General features: G+C 41.4%; 1 protein-coding gene across 1 annotated transcript in view; it reads right to left on the reverse strand.

The window, feature by feature from the left end:
- Nucleotides 1-18,608, reverse strand: part of Tnks (tankyrase) — a 156,313-nt gene that overhangs the window by 97,052 nt on the left and 40,653 nt on the right. The window contains exon 3 of the mRNA XM_052162651.1: nucleotides 1,226-1,321. Coding sequence (XP_052018611.1) covers nucleotides 1,226-1,321 — 96 coding nt within the window. The remainder of the gene's footprint in view (nucleotides 1-1,225; nucleotides 1,322-18,608) is intronic.

Below are 18,608 nucleotides of genomic sequence, written 5' to 3' on the forward strand. Positions count from 1 at the left end.
GTGTCTCCTCTGGCCAGCGACCACTGAAAGCTGCTGTATTGTAGCAAGACTGTTTACTAAGAGACTGAAGGCTTCAGGACTAGGCAGGTCAGAGATAAGTCAGGTAGGCCTGATCTCATCATTTAAAGCTGTGCATTAACTTTATCTCCACTGATTTAAACAGCTTTATTCCTCTGGTAGATACTCTCCTCATGCAACAACTCATTTAATCTTTAATTAATTAAGAAATATCAGATTACTATGATTTGGCAGTGATTATATTAATTTTAGCACAGTGGGAAGTTGTCTTTCCATGTAGAGCAATTAAGCAAAATTCCATATATTTTTAAAGCTTTCTGTATATAAATGCCTTCTATTCTCCTCACAGTCTCTATGAGGAGTGCACAGCACAGATGGACAACTTAAACACAGATCTCTCTCTAGTTAAGAGTCACTCACTTCTACACAATCTACGACAGCACCGTCAGCACTGCAGCAACAAAGAGGCTCCAAATTACAAAGTAAAGGAGGGCAAAGGCAGCAGCCGGGATACTGAGACCAAAAGCAAACAGAGCCAATGCAGCACCGAGAGGAGAGAACGGAGATGGATGACAAGAACTGCTCAAAATCTAGCCGTTAAACAGACGCTTGCAGACCTGGTGAGGGCTGCTCTCTACCTCAGGGTCTCCTCTGTGATGGTTCTTGGCATTTAGTTTAATAAAATTAATAAGGCCAAATCTGCATTATCAGAAGTAGAAAGACAATATATTACCCCAGTCCAAAAAAACTTGGCTATCAGGGTAAAAAGTGCAAAGATATGGCAAAATACACAAAGTGGGTGAGGCGAGCACCGGAGCGTTTAACTGTTGACCCCGGGGACAAGGCAGCAGGTTGTCTTCCCAATGAAAACTACTTTTACAATATCACAAATGCCCTTGTCTGCTCACAGTGAAGGGCTTTAAAAAGCCAGCCGGGAAGAAGAGGTAGAGGAAACCTGCGATATAAGCCATAAAACTGGCAAAACATGAGAGACACTATGATTTAATGCTGCAATTCTCAGTGCTTTAAGCAGTAAAATTGATATATATCAATCTATATGATATATATACATATATAGGTATATATCAACACAATTAATAAGCTACATAATCAATAAGTTATTTAATATTTTCTTAGCTTCCTTAGTGGAAAAATATTCAGTGCATGAAAATCTTATGAGATGAGCCTGCGAGCTCTGTGTCCTTACCTGTGAGGACAGCTTTTGCTGAAGGATCTGCCAGGTCCAGAGCTGACTTCCCATCGGTGTTCCGGATGTTTGGATCGGCTCCGTGCTGCAGCAGCACTGTGCAGGGAAAGCAGAGACAGTATCTTACCTCGGGGATACAGAGATTATTTACTGCTAAGTGTCGCCTCGGCATGGTGTAGGCATAAACATACATTGCACAATTTTTTCTCTTTCAAGAAAAGAAAAATGAAAGGAAAAAGGAAAAAAAAGCACTGCAGCAGAGGATCTTCTCTAGAGTAAAGCGAAGTTGGCAACTTATGGTACAGTATTATCACATGACCTGACATCATAACCATGCAACGGGAAGCTTGCCCTGAGCAGTCCTGCTCTGCCTCCCGAGGCAGCAGTATGTGTGGGAGCTGTGTGCTTGCTCCCTGACTCGCTCTGTGAGCTGTGCGAGCTGAAGCTGCCCTGGCCTGACTACCACTGTGACTACCTCCTGCTGCTGCTGCTGCTTCCCTGCTCAATTTCCAAACGCTTCCTCTCTCAGAAGAGCTGTAACCCTGTGCAAGGCTTCTAGTGGCTCGGTGCTTACATATGAAACACACCATAGACACACTGGCTGGCTTCCAGAAGTTTGACAGACACAGTAATGCATACAACTCCAGCTCTTGCAGCCATGCCACAAAAACAAAATCCACAAAACAAACCAACTATCTCTGTATTATGATCCGCCATCTAATTTCTAGAACTAGAAATCACTGAAATGCTACAAAGGTGTTTCATAAAAAACTACAGAGAATCCTTCAGAACCTCTTATAAATGAATGGGCAGGTAAATAAACTAAGGATGTGGCATTTTGGTAACTATCTAATGCCAACTAAAGCACCTCTGCAGTGGAAGCCAGGGACTGCTGGCGTGCTACTACCCCTCTGTCCTTCACCAGTGCACAGGCTAGGCATCTTTAGTCAAAAACCTGAGCTGCAAGGAGGTGAGGAACGCGAATCCTCTGAGCACCTGACCCTGGGACAGAGGAGCTCTTTGGTGTATACTGAATCACTTGCAGGTGTTTTTCTACACTTCCTGGGGGTGGGGGCGCAATGTGGAGGTAAGAGGACAATCACTTCTACATATGGATCCCAGGGATTTAATTCCCACCCGAGGCCTGGTGACAAGTGTCTTTACCCACTGAGCCATCTCATTAGCCACTGTTGTTCTTTTTTTTCCTAAGCAACAAAAGTTTTTATTCTTTAGCAAAATATATACTAAGGAACCAAATTTAAACTACTACTCTTCAACTTTAGAACTCTCATTAACATACATGAGATTTAAGCAATGGGGGGCTGAGAATGGAGCTCATTTGGTAGAGTGCATACCTACCGTGGTACACGTGAAACACAAATCTCGCATTGAGACCTGGATCCCAACCTCAAAACATCTCATTCTATATATACACGCAAAGATTCCAAAATCCTCAGGTGGGATGGGTTTTGTATTTAGGTCCTTATAGCTTACAGAAGGTCTTTGGGCTGAAATGGTGGCTCAGCTGGTGAAATGCTTTTACATAGGCATGAGGAGCCAGGTTCCCATCCTAAGCATCCACGCAGAAAGGTGGGCACAGCAGCAGCATTTCTCTGTGATACAGAGTTCAGAAGTTAACAGAAAGTTCCCTGGAGCTAGCTGGTCACAGTCGAGTCAAATCAGTGTATCCCGGGCTCAGTGAGAGACTCTGTCTCAAAACATACAGTGGAGAGTGACTGAGGAACAACACTCAGTGTAGACTCTCTGGACTCCAAAAGCACAGGTACTCTCGTGCACTCAAGCACACGCCTAACAAGCAACTACAGGGACTGAGCCCACTCACCACCCCCCCAATACAAAAGCTGCTTACAACATTCAGTTACAGGCTTTGAGCCACTACTAGTTAATTCTAAATAGCCACTACTAGTTAAGTTTTCATTCATTCTAAGCTCTACACTGAAGCCCATACATTCTTTTGAAATTTGGAAGGTGATCTTCATACTACTAAGTAATGAGTCATGTTGTTTGTAAGGCCGTTCTTTCTGTGATGCACAAGCCATCAAGGCTATGGCTTTGCTACAGGACAGCTGTCTGAAGGTAAGCAGTCACACCTCTCATCTTAGATCTGGGGTACCTTCACATTTGCAGCATTAAAACAAGCCATGCTTGGGAAGACACAGAGAAATCCTCAGACGGTCTGTGGTCATCCTCCTACCAGCTGTGGTTCTCCATGGTTTCAGCTGTCTTCAGCCATAGTCTAAGATATTGTAAGTTTCACACCATGCACCAATCTGAGGACACTGTTCCATCCACCCACTGGTGAACCAGTACTCTGTCCAGTGTACTGACCAGTGTACTGTCATGTGCTGTCCACCCCCAGATACTCAGTAGTCATCTGAGCTAGCAGATCAATGGGCACATCATCCCAGGGCTGATGATAAGGGGCTCTTATTTTACTTAGTAACAGCCTCAAAGAGTAAGCAGAATGATGCTGGTTGCTGGTGATTCAAATATGTCAAAAAGCAGCTTAGCATAGTATGTTTTCTTTAAACAAGAAGACAAAGGTTCTCAACTTAAGGAAATTGTGTGGTCCGATCTCTGTAAGGACAAATCTGTCACTGAAACTACATGCAAGGGAAAGTAGTCCACGCCAGTGATGCTACTGCACATCTAGGGATGGAAACCCTAGAGCTACTTACAGTAGCTTCCACTACAGTGTCGTAATTCTTATCATTAGATGCTACTGCTGATCTGAGACACCATGCACAGATTAAACCGCAATATCAATTACTTAGATATAGTACCCTCTACATATACACACGTACAGGAAAGTACAGATATAGGACTCAGAACTTCCCAACGTTTCAAGCATCCACTAAGAGTCTAACCATGTGTCCTGTGCATACTGATGGGGAGGGGACTGCTATATATCATTTAATTCCTGATTGCAGCAATAAACATGGTTATTTCTAAAGAGACTCAAGAGTTTAAAATAGTAACACAACATCAAGCTGTTGTTACTTTATCTTCCTGACAACTATCATTGGTGGTCAATTTGAATACATCCAGAATTAACTTAAAACAACAAAACAAAACAAAACAAAAAACAGCCCAAGCATCTGGGCACACATGTGAGGTAATAGTTCACTGGATCCTTTGAGGTAGGGCCACCCTGTGGCGGCTCACTCATTGGACATGGAAAGGCGTTTCTGCTCAAGGAGAATGAGCACAGCTCTCATAGGCAAGTTCACACACCCTCTGTTGAGACAAGCAGCCTCATGAACCAAATAATTCTTGGTACTTTCTATTGAGAGACAGCCACTGTTGGACTAGCTGGACCAAAGTCTGCAGCCACTCTAATAAATCCTCTGTATATATGTAAATTCCTCTTCAGAACCCTGACTATACAATCAAAGTGATCAGCTTTCGCAGAAACTTTTTTTTTTTTTTAATTCCAGAAGAAAATTTCACCTTGGTTCATCCTGGAAATTTCCACTTGGTTTATAAGCATCTCAATCATAAAGCAGACTCAAGACTCAAAGGGGGCCGAGGTGCTGAGTGATCAAGTGCACAGGTAGGGAGACAGAGAAACGGCTGTCATGAAAAGTACTGCCTGCTAGTCATACTTGGGACTGAACACCAGATCCTGCTTTAAATGGAGGTGAAAACATTTTTACTTAGCAGGATATGACAGTTACATAATGGGAACTTTGATTCAGCAATTTTTAATAAGTGGTAGAAGCAAAGTATTGAAAGCCTGACTATTCCCCCCAAAAAGGAACTGAAATCCTCAATCCTTCTAACAGGATTTTACTTAAAAGGGTCTTACTTTGAAAGAGAAATTGGCCATTTACTCCCATTCTGGTTTAAGCAGTTTCAAAATTTAACTGTCCTGCCTGAAATGTGTGGCTTTTAAACATTTTGAGGTCACTCCTAGCTCTTTCTTTGACCTGAACATAGGCAGATCCACAGCAGAGCAATGTTGCAACAGGAAAGAACAGTTGAGTTAACCAACTGCTGCTAACAAAATCCGTATTAGAAAATATAGGGGGACGGAAGAGGGGTTATGGGATTTGCAGGGAGTGGGGACCCAGAAAAGGGGAAATCATTTGCAATGTAAATAAAAAAATAAAATTAAAAAAAAAAAAAGAAAATATTTAACCACCACAAGTTCATTAGAAGTAAATTAAAAAACTAACTCCGCCGGGTGGTGGTGGCGCACACCTTTAATCCTAGCACTTGGGAGGCAGAGACAGGTAGATTTCTGAGTTCGAGGCCAGCCTGGTCTACAGAGTGAGTTCCAGGACAGCCAAGGCTGCACAGAGAAACCTTGTCTCAAAAAACCAAAAGGAAAAAAAAAGGAAAAAAAAAGGAAAGGAAAGGAAAGGAAAAAAGGGAAAGGAAAGGAAAGGAAAGGAAAAAAGGAAAGGAAAGGAAAGGAAAAAAGGAAAGGAAAGGAAAGGAAAGGAAAGGAAAGGAAAGGAAAGGAAAGGAAAGGAAAGGAAAGGAAAGGAAAGGAAAGGAAAGGAAAGGAAAGGAAAGGAAAAGAAAAAACTAACTCCATAAAGTTTAGATGTAAAGGTATCTGCTTTAAGTAACAGGGGTCCTGTTAGGGTTCTGTCTAAGCTCTACCCCACAGTTACCTGGCAACAGCCAGGTAGGCCTGGCCTACTATAAAGGGGGCTGCTCAGCCCCTTCTCTCTCTCTTACCTCTTATCTCTCTTACCTCTCTCACTCTCTGCTTCTCTCTTGCCCGCCTTGGGCTCTCCTCCCCTCCCCCCTCTCTCCACATGGTCATGGCCAGCCTCTGCTTCTCTACTCTCTCCCTCTCTCTGCATCTCTCTGCCTCTACTACCCCCTTAACTCCCCTCCCATGGCCTGAATAACTCTATTCTATACTATGCTGGTGTGTGTGTGGTCCCTCAGGGGAAGGGATGCCTGGGCATGGGCCCATGAGGCACACCCTCCCCCACGCTGCAGAACATAGTCTCAGACCCTCTTTCTCTTTTTATGATCACAACAGGTCTAAATCTGTCTTTCCTGCTGCAGAAAGAAGTAAATGAAGAGAGAAAACAGTGTTGCCTGACAATACCATTGCCTATTAGCTCCTCAAAATATCAAAGCACAGTTTCAAATGCAGACCCTTTAGGACATACAGATCAGCCACCGGCATGCCGTCCCGTCGCTGTTGCACTACTGGGTGTTCAGTCTCCGCTCATCTCAGACACTCAGAAGCACATGCGCTGCACCACAGCACGTGCCACAGCAGCTGAGCTATGCCAACCCAAATGGCCTTTGAATAGGGAAATGCACAAAGCCAATGTGCTTTCTGCATCCAGTGGAGAGGGCAGAGCAGGCGTGACTGTAATAGTCAGGTGGGCATTTCCGAGTACTCTGCCAGCGGCTTGTTTGGCACTACATTCTAATATGGGAAGAATGACATATACAACAAGCAGAGGTGACAGTGTCAGATCTTAGGAATGCTCATGCTACTTCAGGGGTGTGTCAACTCGGATGCATAAAATGTGCTTTCCAAATTTGGAACCATCAGAGATAATTTAACTATAGGTGCAAAATGTAATTGGGAATTCATGTTGTATGGTCAATACAAACACCACAAGCCTCTCAGAATATGCAAATACAATACAAAGAACGATATGGGGGGGGGGAGAACATATGAATACCCAAGTCTGTAAATTGATGAGTATCGTGTCCACTGGAACCTCCTTACTTTACTTCACTTATTGAGACGTGGCCTCGCCATATGCCCCAGCTGGCCTCCACTACATGATCCTCCTGCCTCAACCTCACGAGTCATAAATAACTTCTACTATCTTTACCAACTGAGATATGAGCCAACCTTAAACCACTACATCTTGACCCTTCCCAGGCAGGCAGGCTGGAAAAGCTACAGCAGCTGACACCAAAGCTAGGCGTAGCTCAGGCGGGGTCCGCCTCTCAACTCCATCCCTGTGGGCTACTACATGAGTTTCCTACTCAATTTCTATTTATTTAGCCAGATCTGTTCAGATTCAGAAAACACAACTTGAGCCATGTTGTCTCATTTCATTTTTAACTATTAAATTTAGGCACCTACATGATTCTTATAAATTAAAAAGTTAAACTTAATGCAAAGCCTCAGTGTGCCAAATACTAGAAAAACACAAAGTACTTCAGAATACATTGTATTAACCATAGACAATATTAGACAATTTAAAAATCTCTGAGAAGAAGAGGAGGGGGTAAGCGGGGTGGGGAGGACTGCAGTCAGGATGTAAAGAGAATACATAAATTAATGGGGGAAAGGTTGTTCAGGTGATTTCTTTAAGTGGCAAACATAACAGTATTTAAAAGTATTAAAAACTAACAATTATGCGAGTTTAGAGTCTCTATGTTTCCGACTCCCAAAGATTTGTAAACAGCTTACTTCTCCTGGATTCAACTATTTCCTTGCCAACTGAGTTTCAAAAACTGAATCACATAGGACCCTTTAGATTTTTATGTTATCTTTATTTTATGTGTCTTAGCTAGGATTTTCTTTGCTGATTTTCATGACCAAGGCAACTCTTACAAAGAAAACATTTAACTGGGGCTGGCTTACAGGTTCAGAGGCTCAGTCCATTGTCATCATTGTGGGGAGCACTACAGCATGGGCAGGCATGGTGCAGGAGGAGCTGAGCGGTCTACATCTTGATCCCCAGGCAGCAGGAAGAACTGTGTGCCACATGTTAGCATGCTAGCCTGAGCACAGAAGACTTTAGAACCTGCCCCACAGTGACACAGTTCCTCCAACAAGGCCACACCTCCTAAGAGTGCCACTCCCTATGGGCTGAGTATGGAAACGCATGAGTCTAAAGTGCCCATAACTACTCAAACCACCACAATATGCACCAATGTCCTGCCTGTATGTAAGTCTGGGCGCCATGCATATTCCATGCCTCACAGAGGCCAGAAGGTTAGATCCCCTGAGACATTACAGACGGCTGTGGGCTGCCAAGTGGGTGCTGGCAACTGAACCCCGGGCTTCTGAGCCACCTTTCCAATCCCAAGGAAAGTTATTAAGTTATTTTTTAATACATGGAAATGGTCCTTAGCTTTTTTCTACATTTCCTGGGGATGGGGACACATGTGGAGGTAAGAGGACAGTCACTTCTATGTGTGGATCCCAGGGATTAAAGGCAGTCCCGAGGCCTGGTGACAAGCATCTTTATCCCATGAGCCGCATCAGCCACTGCTGTTTGGTTTTTTTCCTAAGCAACAAAATTTTTTATTCTTCAGCAAAGTATATACTAAGGAACCGAATTTAAACTACTTACTACTCCTCAACCTGAGAACTCTCATTAACACACATGGGATTGAAGCAATGGGGGGCTGAGAACAAAGCTCATGTGGTAGATGCATACCTACCATGCACAATACCCTGGATGGGATTCCCAGCATTATACAAAACCAAGCACAGTGAAGACATGCCTCTAATCGCAGTACTCTGGAGGCAGAGGCAGAAAGATCAGACGTTTAAGGCCAACTTGAGCTACGTAAGACTGTCTCAAAACAAAAAAGACTGCTAAGGGACAGAAGCTTTGTTTTTTCTTTTTAACTAGAATATACAATGCTCCCTTGATTATATAGTGATAGTTTCATCAACATAAATACATATTAAAAATGTTTTAGTTTTTTATACAAGATATGCTTTATTTACCAGAGCACAACACATCAACCTAATCCGAGATTGTTACTATTATGGTAGGGCTTTTTTTTAAAGCTATCAAGAGTTGATTTACTCTAGCAGTAAACAAAATTTCAAGTAACTACTGCTAATATATATAATAATTTGGCTTGTTGAATTTAAATTAGAATTAAGGGACAAGCAAGCATTTTCAATTTTGAGCAATGCCAGCTAACTCATTTAGGTGCTAAACAATGAAAAGTAATGAGATTTAAAACAAAAACTAAATGCAACTTCAAGTGGTTGCTCCTGAGACAGCTCAAAAATTAATGGAGGGAACTGCAGGGCAAAGGGAACCCTAAGTAGGACGCATGGAAGACACCACATTCTCCCCACATCACAGGGACTTGTACCTCAGGATGAGGAAGTGTGGGTGTGCACTGGGGTACCTGAGGACACTGGAGGCTTAAAAGCATGGTGTAGCCACTCCAGATTAGAAAACATCAGAGGAAAGGGTGCCGAGGGAACCGCTCTTGGCCTTCAGAGAGTACAAAATGCTACAGACCTCATTAACACAGCTGCTACAGCGAGTGAAGCAAAAATGCCTCCTAGGCCGCCTTAGCTACGAGTAACCACCAATGCCTAGGTCAGGGGTGGGGAGGGTGTAGTTCAGGGTTAAAATTCTTTTCCTGTAAAATGATTTTTAAAAAGATTTATTTATGTATGTATTTTGAGTACACAAGGGTTCTGTCTTCATGCACACGAGAAGAGGGCGACAGATGGTTGTGAGTCACCGTGTGGGTGCTGAGAAGTGAACTCAAGACCTCAAAGAGCAACGAGTGCCCTTAACCACTCAGCCATCCCTCCAGAATAAAACAAAAGCAAACAAAACCAAAAGACAAAAGTTCATGTCAATCCATTTTTTGGCAAAGGACAAATGATTGTGGTGGTCTGAATGAGAATGGCCCCCATGAGCTCGTAGTTACTGCTTAGTCCCCAGGGAGTGGAACCATTTAGAAAGGACTAGGAGGGTGCCACTGGCGGCTGGCTTTTTTTTTTTTTTTTTTTGAATTAATATATGTTTTATTTACATTTCAAATGATTTCCCCTTTTCTAGCCCCCCACTCCCTGAAAGTCCCGTAAGCCCCCTTCTCTCCCCCTGTCCTCCCACCCACCCCTTCCCACTTCCCCGTTCTGGTTTTGCCAAATACTGCTTCACTGAGTCTTTCCAGAACAAGGGGCCACTCCTCCGTTCTTCTTGTACCTCATTTGATGTGTGGATTATGTTTTGGGTATTCCAGGTTTCTAGGTTAATATCCACTTATTAGTGAGTGCATACCATGATTCATCTTTTGAGTCTGGGTTACCTCTCTTAGTATGATCTCCAGCTCCATCCATTTGCCTAAGAATTTCATGAATTCATTATTTCTAATGGCTGAATAGTACTCCATTGTGTAGATATACCACATTTTTTGCATCCACTCTTCTGCTGAGGAATACCTGGGTTCTTTCCAGCTTCTGGCAATTATAAATAGGGCTGCTATGAACATAGTAGAGCATGTATCCTTATTACATGCCGGGGAATCCTCTGGGTATATGCCCAGAAGTGGTATAGCAGGATCTTCTGGAAGTGAGGTGCCCAGTTTTCGGAGGAACCACCAGACTGATTTCCAGAGTGGCTGTACCAATTTGCAACCCCACCAGCAGTGGAGGAGTGTTCCTCTTTCTCCACATCCTCGCCAATACCTGCTGTCTCCTGAATTTTTAATCTTAGCCATTCTGACTGGTGTATGGTGAAATCTCAGGGTTGTTTTGATTTGCATTTCCCTAATGACTAATGAAGTTGAGCATTTTTTAAGATGCTTCTCTGCCATCCGAAGTTCTTCAGGTGAGAATTCTTTGTTTAACTCTGTACCCCATTTTTTAATAGTGTTGTTTGGTTTTCTGGAGTCTAACTTCTTGAGTTCTTTATATATATTGGATATCAGCCCTCTATCTGATGTAGGATTGGTGAAGATTTTTTCCCAATTTGTTGGTTGCCGATTTGTCCTTTTGATGGTGTCCTTTGCCTTACAGAAACTTTGTAATTTTATGAGGTCCCATTTGTCAATTCTTGCTCTTAGAGCATACGCTATTGGTGTTCTGTTCAGAAACTTTCTCCCTGTACCAATGTCCTCAAGGATCTTCCCCAGTTTCTTTTCTATTAGCTTCAGAGTGTCTGGCTTTATGTGGAGGTCCTTGATCCATTTGGCTTTGGGCTTAGTACAAGGAGACAAGGATGGATCAATTCCCATTCTTCTGCATGATGACCTCCAGTTGAACCAGCACCATTTGTTGAAAAGGCTATCTTTTTTCCATTGGATGTTTTCAGCCCCTTTGTCGAGGATCAAGTGGCCATGGGTGTGTGGGTTCATTTCTGGATCTTCAATCCTGTTCCATTGATCCTCCTGCCTGTCACTGTACCAATACCATGCAGTTTTTAACACTATTGCTCTGTAGTATTGCTTGAGGTCAGGGATACTGATTCTCCCAGACTTTCTTTTGTTGCTGAGAATAGTTTTAGCTATCCTGGGTTTTTTGTTATTCCAGATGAATTTGAGAATTGCTCTTTCTAACTCTGTGAACAATTGAGTTGGGATTTTGATGGGTATTGCATTGAATCTGTATATTGCTTTTGACAAAAAGGCCATTTTAACTATATTGATTCTGCCGATCCATGAGCATGGGAGGTTTTCCCATTTTTTGATGTCTTCATCCATTTCCTTCTTCAGAGTCTTGAAGTTCTTGTCATACAGATCTTTCACATGTTTGGTAAGAGTCACCCCAAGATACTTTATACTGTTTGTGGCTATTGTGAAGGGGGTCATTTCCGTAATTTCTTTCTCAGCCTGCTTATCCTTTGAGTATAGGAAGGCCACTGATTTCCTTTAGTTGATTTTATAACCTGCCACTTTGCTGAAGTTGTTTATCAGCTATAGGCGTTCCCTAGTGGAGTTTTTTTGGGTCACTTAGGTAGACTATCATGTCATCTGCAAATAATGATAGCTTGACTTCTTCCTTTCCAATTTGTATCCCTTTGACCTCCTTATGTTGTTGAATTGCCCGAGCTAGTACCTCAAGTACAATACTGAAAAGATAAGGAGAAAGGGGGCAGCACTGTCTAGTCCCTAATTTTAGTGGGATTGCTTCAAGTTTCTCTCCATTTAGTTTGATGCTGGCTACCGGTTTGCTGTATATTGCTTTTACTATGTTTAGGTATGGGCCTTGAATTCCTGTTCTTTCCAAGACTTTAAGCATGAAAGGATGCTGAATTTTGTCAAATGCTTTTTCAGCATCCAATGAAATGACCATGTGGTTTTTTTCTTTGAGTTTGTTTATGTAGTGGATTGCATTGATTGATTTCCATATATTGAACCAACCCTGCATCCCTGGGATAAAGCCTACTTGATCACGGTGGATGATCGTTTTGATGTGTTCTTGGATTCAGTTGGCAAGAATTTTATTGAGTATTTTTGCACCGATGTTCATAAGGGAAATTGGTCTGAAGTTCTTTCTTTGTTGGATCTTTGTGTGGTTTTGCTATCAGCGTAATTGTGGCTTCGTAGAAGGAATTGGGTAGTGTCCCTTCTGTTTCTATTTTGTGGAATAGTTTGAAGAGTATTGGTGTTAAGTCTTCTTTGAAGGTCTGATAGAATTCTGCACTGAAACCATCTGGTCCTGTGCTTTTTTTGGTTGGAAGACTTTCTATGACTCCTTCTATTTCTTTAGGCGTTATGGGACTGTTTAGATGATCTATTTGGTCCTGATTTAATTTTGGTATTTGGTATCTGTTATCTGTCAAGGAAGTTGTCCATTTCCTCCAGATTCTCTAGTTGTGTTGAGTATAGGCTCTTGTAGTAGGATCTGATGATTTTTTGGATTTCCTCAGTTTCTGTTGTTATATCCCCCTTTTCATTTCTAAGTTTGTTAATTTGGATACTTTCTCTGTGCCCTTTGGTCAGTCTGGCTAAGGGTTTATCTATCTTGTTGATTTTCTCAAAGAACCAGCTCCTGGATTCATTGATTGTTCGTACGGTTCTCTTTGTTTCCAATTGATTGATTTCAGCCCTGAGTTTGATGATTTCCTGTCTTCTACTTCTACCTTTTTTCCCTTGCTTCCCGCCATTTCTAGCCAATAATTGATCTATTTTCCCTTGAAATTATAAATCACTTTTCTGTTCCAGCATAATTTGTTGAGTAGACTATTTTTTCCACAAGTGTATGACCACTTAGTTACTGTTCTATTGCCACTGTGTGGAGAAACCTTGACCAAGGCAACTTAGAGAAGAAAGTCTTCAACAGAGAGCTTCAAAAGGTTAGTGCATTAACATCACAGCAGGGAGCCGGAAGGCCTGCGGGCAGGCAGGCACACCAGTGCAAAAAGCACTGCAGCAGTAACTGACAGCATTTAACCAGATTAGAAACAGCTGATGGTAAAATTACTGAAATGAAAACAGTTCAAAGGGTATTTTCATGAACACAACAGGGAAAGAAATGAAGGGGCATGGATGGAGTGAGTTCTACCACGATGCAAACTGCCTTGTAACTAATGCCAAACCAGACACCAGCCATACTCACAGCTAATGTGCCAGCACTAATGGATCACTAATAGAAGACATGTTTTTCTACTACTCGTGTAGAAAAACAAAAACTGTCACAGACCTCAGAACAATGCCTACACATAGCTGACAACACCAGAAACCATGCAAATTTGACAAGCTAGCATAATTAAAGTACATCTCACTAATTTTGGGAGCCTACCTTAAAATAGGTCTATTCTTCCTTATCACTGTTCCAACTTCTAAATAGATTAATCATTCACTTTTATATTTTTTAACATTTGTCTTTATATATTTTTGTGTCCTGTCTATTTTTGTGAATATGAACATGTTGTGGTGTGTACTTGTGGAGGTCCAAGGGAAACTCTTGCTTTCTATATTGTGTGGGTTTTGGAGATCAAATTTAGGTCGTCAGGCTTGGCAGCAAGGGTCTTTAGCCACTAAGCCATTTTCTGGGACTCCACATTTAATTTCCTTAGTCACAGGAGATAAACTCTGTGTATTTCAAGGACCAGAAAGAGTAATGAGCTCTGTTCTCTCCACATACTCACGTTCACTAATACGCAAGCTTCTCTGGAGAACAGGAGATAAACATTTCTTTGAAGCTCAATGGCGTCGTCTTCTGCACTGAGTGACTATGTCCATTCACTGAGGAGAGTAAGCTGTTTTCATCTAATTAACACCCTTTGGAGGAACCTGAGAGCATCACTGCACAATGCACAGCCTAATGTGACCCACTTATAAAGCTTTCCAAAATGGAGATGAAAGGGCAAATAGTCTAATATACTGACTGAATAGGGAACGAGGCTGGGATTCCAGAGAAGAGTTTTAAAGTAATGGCTGTGTTTTAGCTTGACCTTTTTACTCATAAAATAATCTCCTAATATTCTTGAGATAAGCTATCCCATAAGGTTGCCTCTAACGAAGGTAACCAGAGTTTGTGAAATGTGTTACAGAGATTGATGATCCAAATGGTTACACTGAATTTTCGTCAATTTAAATTTAAAGATCTTTTTAGTTGGTAGTTACTAACAAGCAGTTCATGTGTTTGACATTCCTTACACATATGAAATTACTTCATGAACAGCAAATTTTATGAACTCCAAATATAGGTTAAGCATTACTCCCAAAGCTGGGTGTGGTGGTACAGACCCAATCATCCCAGCACCTTCGAGGCTGAGGTTGGAGGATTATCATTGAATCTGAGGCTAGCCCTGGCTACACAATAATAATCAGGCCAGTCAAAATTACACAGTAATGGCGTTATCTTAAATTAAAAAAATTTGTGTACGTATGTGTTATGTATGTATATCTGAACACCCAACCCATGGAAATTTTAAGTTAGATATATTTTAAGCATAAACATATTTCAGCCAGGCAGTGGTGATATATGCCTGTATTACCCAATATACATCCCAGCACTTGGGAGGCAGAGGCAGGCGGGTTTCTGAGTTCCAGGCCAGCCTGCCTAGTCTACAGAGTGAGTTCCAGGGCAGCCAGAGCTACACAGAGAAACTCTTGTTGTCTTGAAAAAATAAACCAAACAAAAAAACAAAAAACAACCCCAAAAAACATATTTTAGAACTCTAATTGAAAAAAAATGTTAAGTACCAAAAATGTCTTATAAACATTAAATACAAATGTTTTGTATGTATTGTGTTTAATGAAAAGTATCAGTGGATTGATATCACCTATCTTTTAAATGTGGCTCCTGGAAAATCTTTACCTTCCTGTGCGCAGCATTCCATATCTATGGGCAAGTGCTACTGGAACACAGAGTTGGCTCCTCCTAGGAGCTCCTCTAAGTCTCCTTGGAGCAGACACTGCCTCCCTCTAGGTAATGGCTCCATCATGCTGCTTGCTCTGCTTGTGTCCTCTTGGGCTCACAGGTGACACGGGAAGGAACTGCAGTTTCGCTGAGTGTAGAACAGTCTTTCTGATTCCTTGAGAACAGGAGGATGGAAACTGTCATCTGTTGCACTTCAAGGTAGACAAGAGTCTTCTGCCTTCCTCTCTCTTCTGGTTCTTCAGGCTCCCTCAACTCCTTTCCTTCAGTGACATCCTTTTTGGTGAGTAAACAGGGGATGGGGGGGGCTGGCACCTTGGATTTATCTTTCACCCTGCTGTCTTCAGCTTCCTGTCTTTGCTGGAGTAGGTAACTTTAAAAAGTGGGGCAGTATCCTGCACCTTCTTAGATGTTTAACCCTAACCCTGACCTAGGCCCACTAGGAATCAGTAGCAATTCCTGACTGTGACAACTACAACTGTCCCCACACCCTGCTACAAGAAGAACTTGCCCTGCCTGAAAGGTTCTTCAGGACTCACGCTCCTCTAACACTCGGATACAACGTGGGACACACCTCCAAACAGCTTTATATGCCAGCTACTGTAGTAGTCTTAGGTTTACAACACAAGTAAACAGTAAAAGAGTAAAGTAAAATAATTTTAATTAATAACAATCTATTACTTTGTCTTTGAGTGGCAACTTTATCGAAGCTATTTTATTACAAGGAATACAAGTTATTTTTATAAGACTTCTTAAAGAGCAGACAGACTTCATCAAATAGAAAAGTGGAAGTGTGCCTGTGCTAGTTAGAGCTACTGTTACTGTGATGTAATGCCATGATCAGAGCAAGTTGGGGTGGAGAGGGCTTATTATTTCAGCTTACACTTCCAGGTAGCAGTCAAGTACTGACAGAAGTCAGGGGAGACACTCAGAGGGCAGAATCTTGGAGGACTGTTGCTTCCTGGCTTGTTCCTGTGGCTTACTGGCTTACTTGCAGGCTCTGACAGAAAGAACCAGGCCCACCTGTCCCTACAAAGGGCAGGGCCCTCCCCCAATAATCACTAATTAAGAAAATGCTCTACGGGCTTACCTGTATGGAGGCATTACCTCAATTTGGGTTCCTTTCTTAAAACAAAACAAAACAAAACAAAACAAAACAAAACAAAACAAAAAAAAAACGACTCTAGCATAAAATTGGCCAGCACACTACTTAAAACTGCACTGTCTTGCTATCTCCTCTCCTTTCCTATAAACAATAAACATATTCATTGGCATCACCAAACTCTTAATTCCAAATTCTCAGGAAAGAGAATTTAGTCCATTTGGTCCAGTGTCTGTTTCTAAAGGGTTTGTCCCAGGAAGCAGAAGGCAATACAAACAGTGGTGATGGGAAGGCAGGCTTAGTTCTGAGGGAAGATCCACCGAGGCAGGCAGGCATCTCAGTGGGACTCACCATGAGAACACATCTCAAGTTCAAAAGTGATGTCAGCAGGTTCGTAAAATGGGGGCTTCTACTCTACACACCAGTCCATTATCTATGTGTTTATGACAAATATTTTAATTTTATTACAAGTAGAGTAGTGAAATTTCTCCTCAGACAAAAAATTACCTTCATCCATGCTTGCATAACAACACTACAAAACATAAAAATTAAGTTCTTCACATCAGCTGCCTAACATTATAGGTAAAATATTAAATAAATGAAATGTAAATAAGTCTAATTTAGATTCCAGAATAAACAATGTCAAGACTCTAGAAACAAACCTTAAATTGTGAAATAGTCATGAAGCAACTATTATGCAAAAATACAGGGCTTCAATTATGCCTCTAAAAAAGTCTTTAATATAAAAATGAGCAAAACTTCCAAGATTCTGCTAATATATACCATTCACACAATAAACTATTTCACCCTAGTGAACTATTTATCTTTTTTTGTTTTATTACACAAATATCTGTATATAGCATTTTCCTTGTACCTCAATGCTCAAAAGTTGGGTTCAAAAAAAACCCTAACTTTACATAGAGGCATTCTCCTGTGTGATTTATTGAATCAAGTGTATCTCTTCCAGTGTTATGACCAGACATTAGCATGAAATTGTATGATTAAAAAGGTGTCACTATGTGTCCCAGGCTTTATACAGTCAGGCTAAACTATAAACTAGGTTTCATATTTAATAAGTCAGTACCCTAAATCTCTTACCTACCTTACTATCAGTCTATAAGACCATAAGCTAAGAATGCCCTAGAATTGCAACACAAGTTTTCTTCCCCCACATGAGTTCTAAAGGACAGTTTTCACATCTGTCCTAAATGCCTCTCCTGCTCCTATTATATCCCATATCCTCCTCCTTATAATTCCATTAACAATTAAATACTAAAAATCCTAATTCTGAAAAACATCATGGCTCCTTCCTTTCAGTGTTCCCAGTCCCATACTCACGAATATTCTTTCAAAAGACCACAGTTAAAACTGAGAGCCAAACATGCACAGGAAGTGTGTGTGTACCCTCCTCACTCTCTAGTCAGGCTCCACAGGATAGCAAGACTAAGAAAATTTCAGCCTTGATACAAAATAGATATAGGTTTTAACTGACAGTGGAATGTTTTGTAGAAAATCGTATTAATACTATCATATCTGGAAACTATATTAAACAACTCACACGGAGCCTTACATCCTTAAGTCTGGATTCTGTTTACAGGTAAAGCCTCCTAGTACCTTTCTAACTTGAAAAAGGCTGGCAGGGTTAACTAAGCCAAGTGCTACAGAGAGCCCCTATTTTTAAGTCTATAAAACAAGGATCACACTTGGCTTTCTAGTTTAGGGAGGACTAAAATCTTTGCCTGAAATCCCAGGCAAAGTGAGGAAACAGCTCTAATGTCCAAGAGCTTCAGGTCACATGACAGTATGCAAAGCAACCAAGACTAAGCAGACTAAGACAGGAGTCCCGCATCTCAAAGGCCGTTTTCATACTACACAGTCTCAAACCGCATGACTCACTGACACACTACTGTCACCTATCACGGCCAGCCTATTCTAAAGTAACAGAAACGTGTAATTCTTTTAACAGATAAATTTCAATATTAGGTGAAGACCAACATCACTATAAAAACATGTTTTAGCCTCTCCTTTTCCTCTTAAGTTAAGCATTTTATTTCTTATAATACTAATATGAATTTGAGCTAGTGCTTTCCTATGCATCCTAATAACAATGAACGTGTGTGTGTGTGTGTGTGTGTGTGTGTGTGTGTGTGTGAAAGAGAAAATATAATCATCACCATTATCTAGAAACCCTACTACAGTAGTACCAAATTAATCAGGTCAATAAATAAATA

This window comes from Apodemus sylvaticus, chromosome 18 (genome assembly GCF_947179515.1).
Source record: "Apodemus sylvaticus chromosome 18, mApoSyl1.1, whole genome shotgun sequence".
Taxonomy (NCBI): Eukaryota; Metazoa; Chordata; class Mammalia; order Rodentia; family Muridae; genus Apodemus; species Apodemus sylvaticus.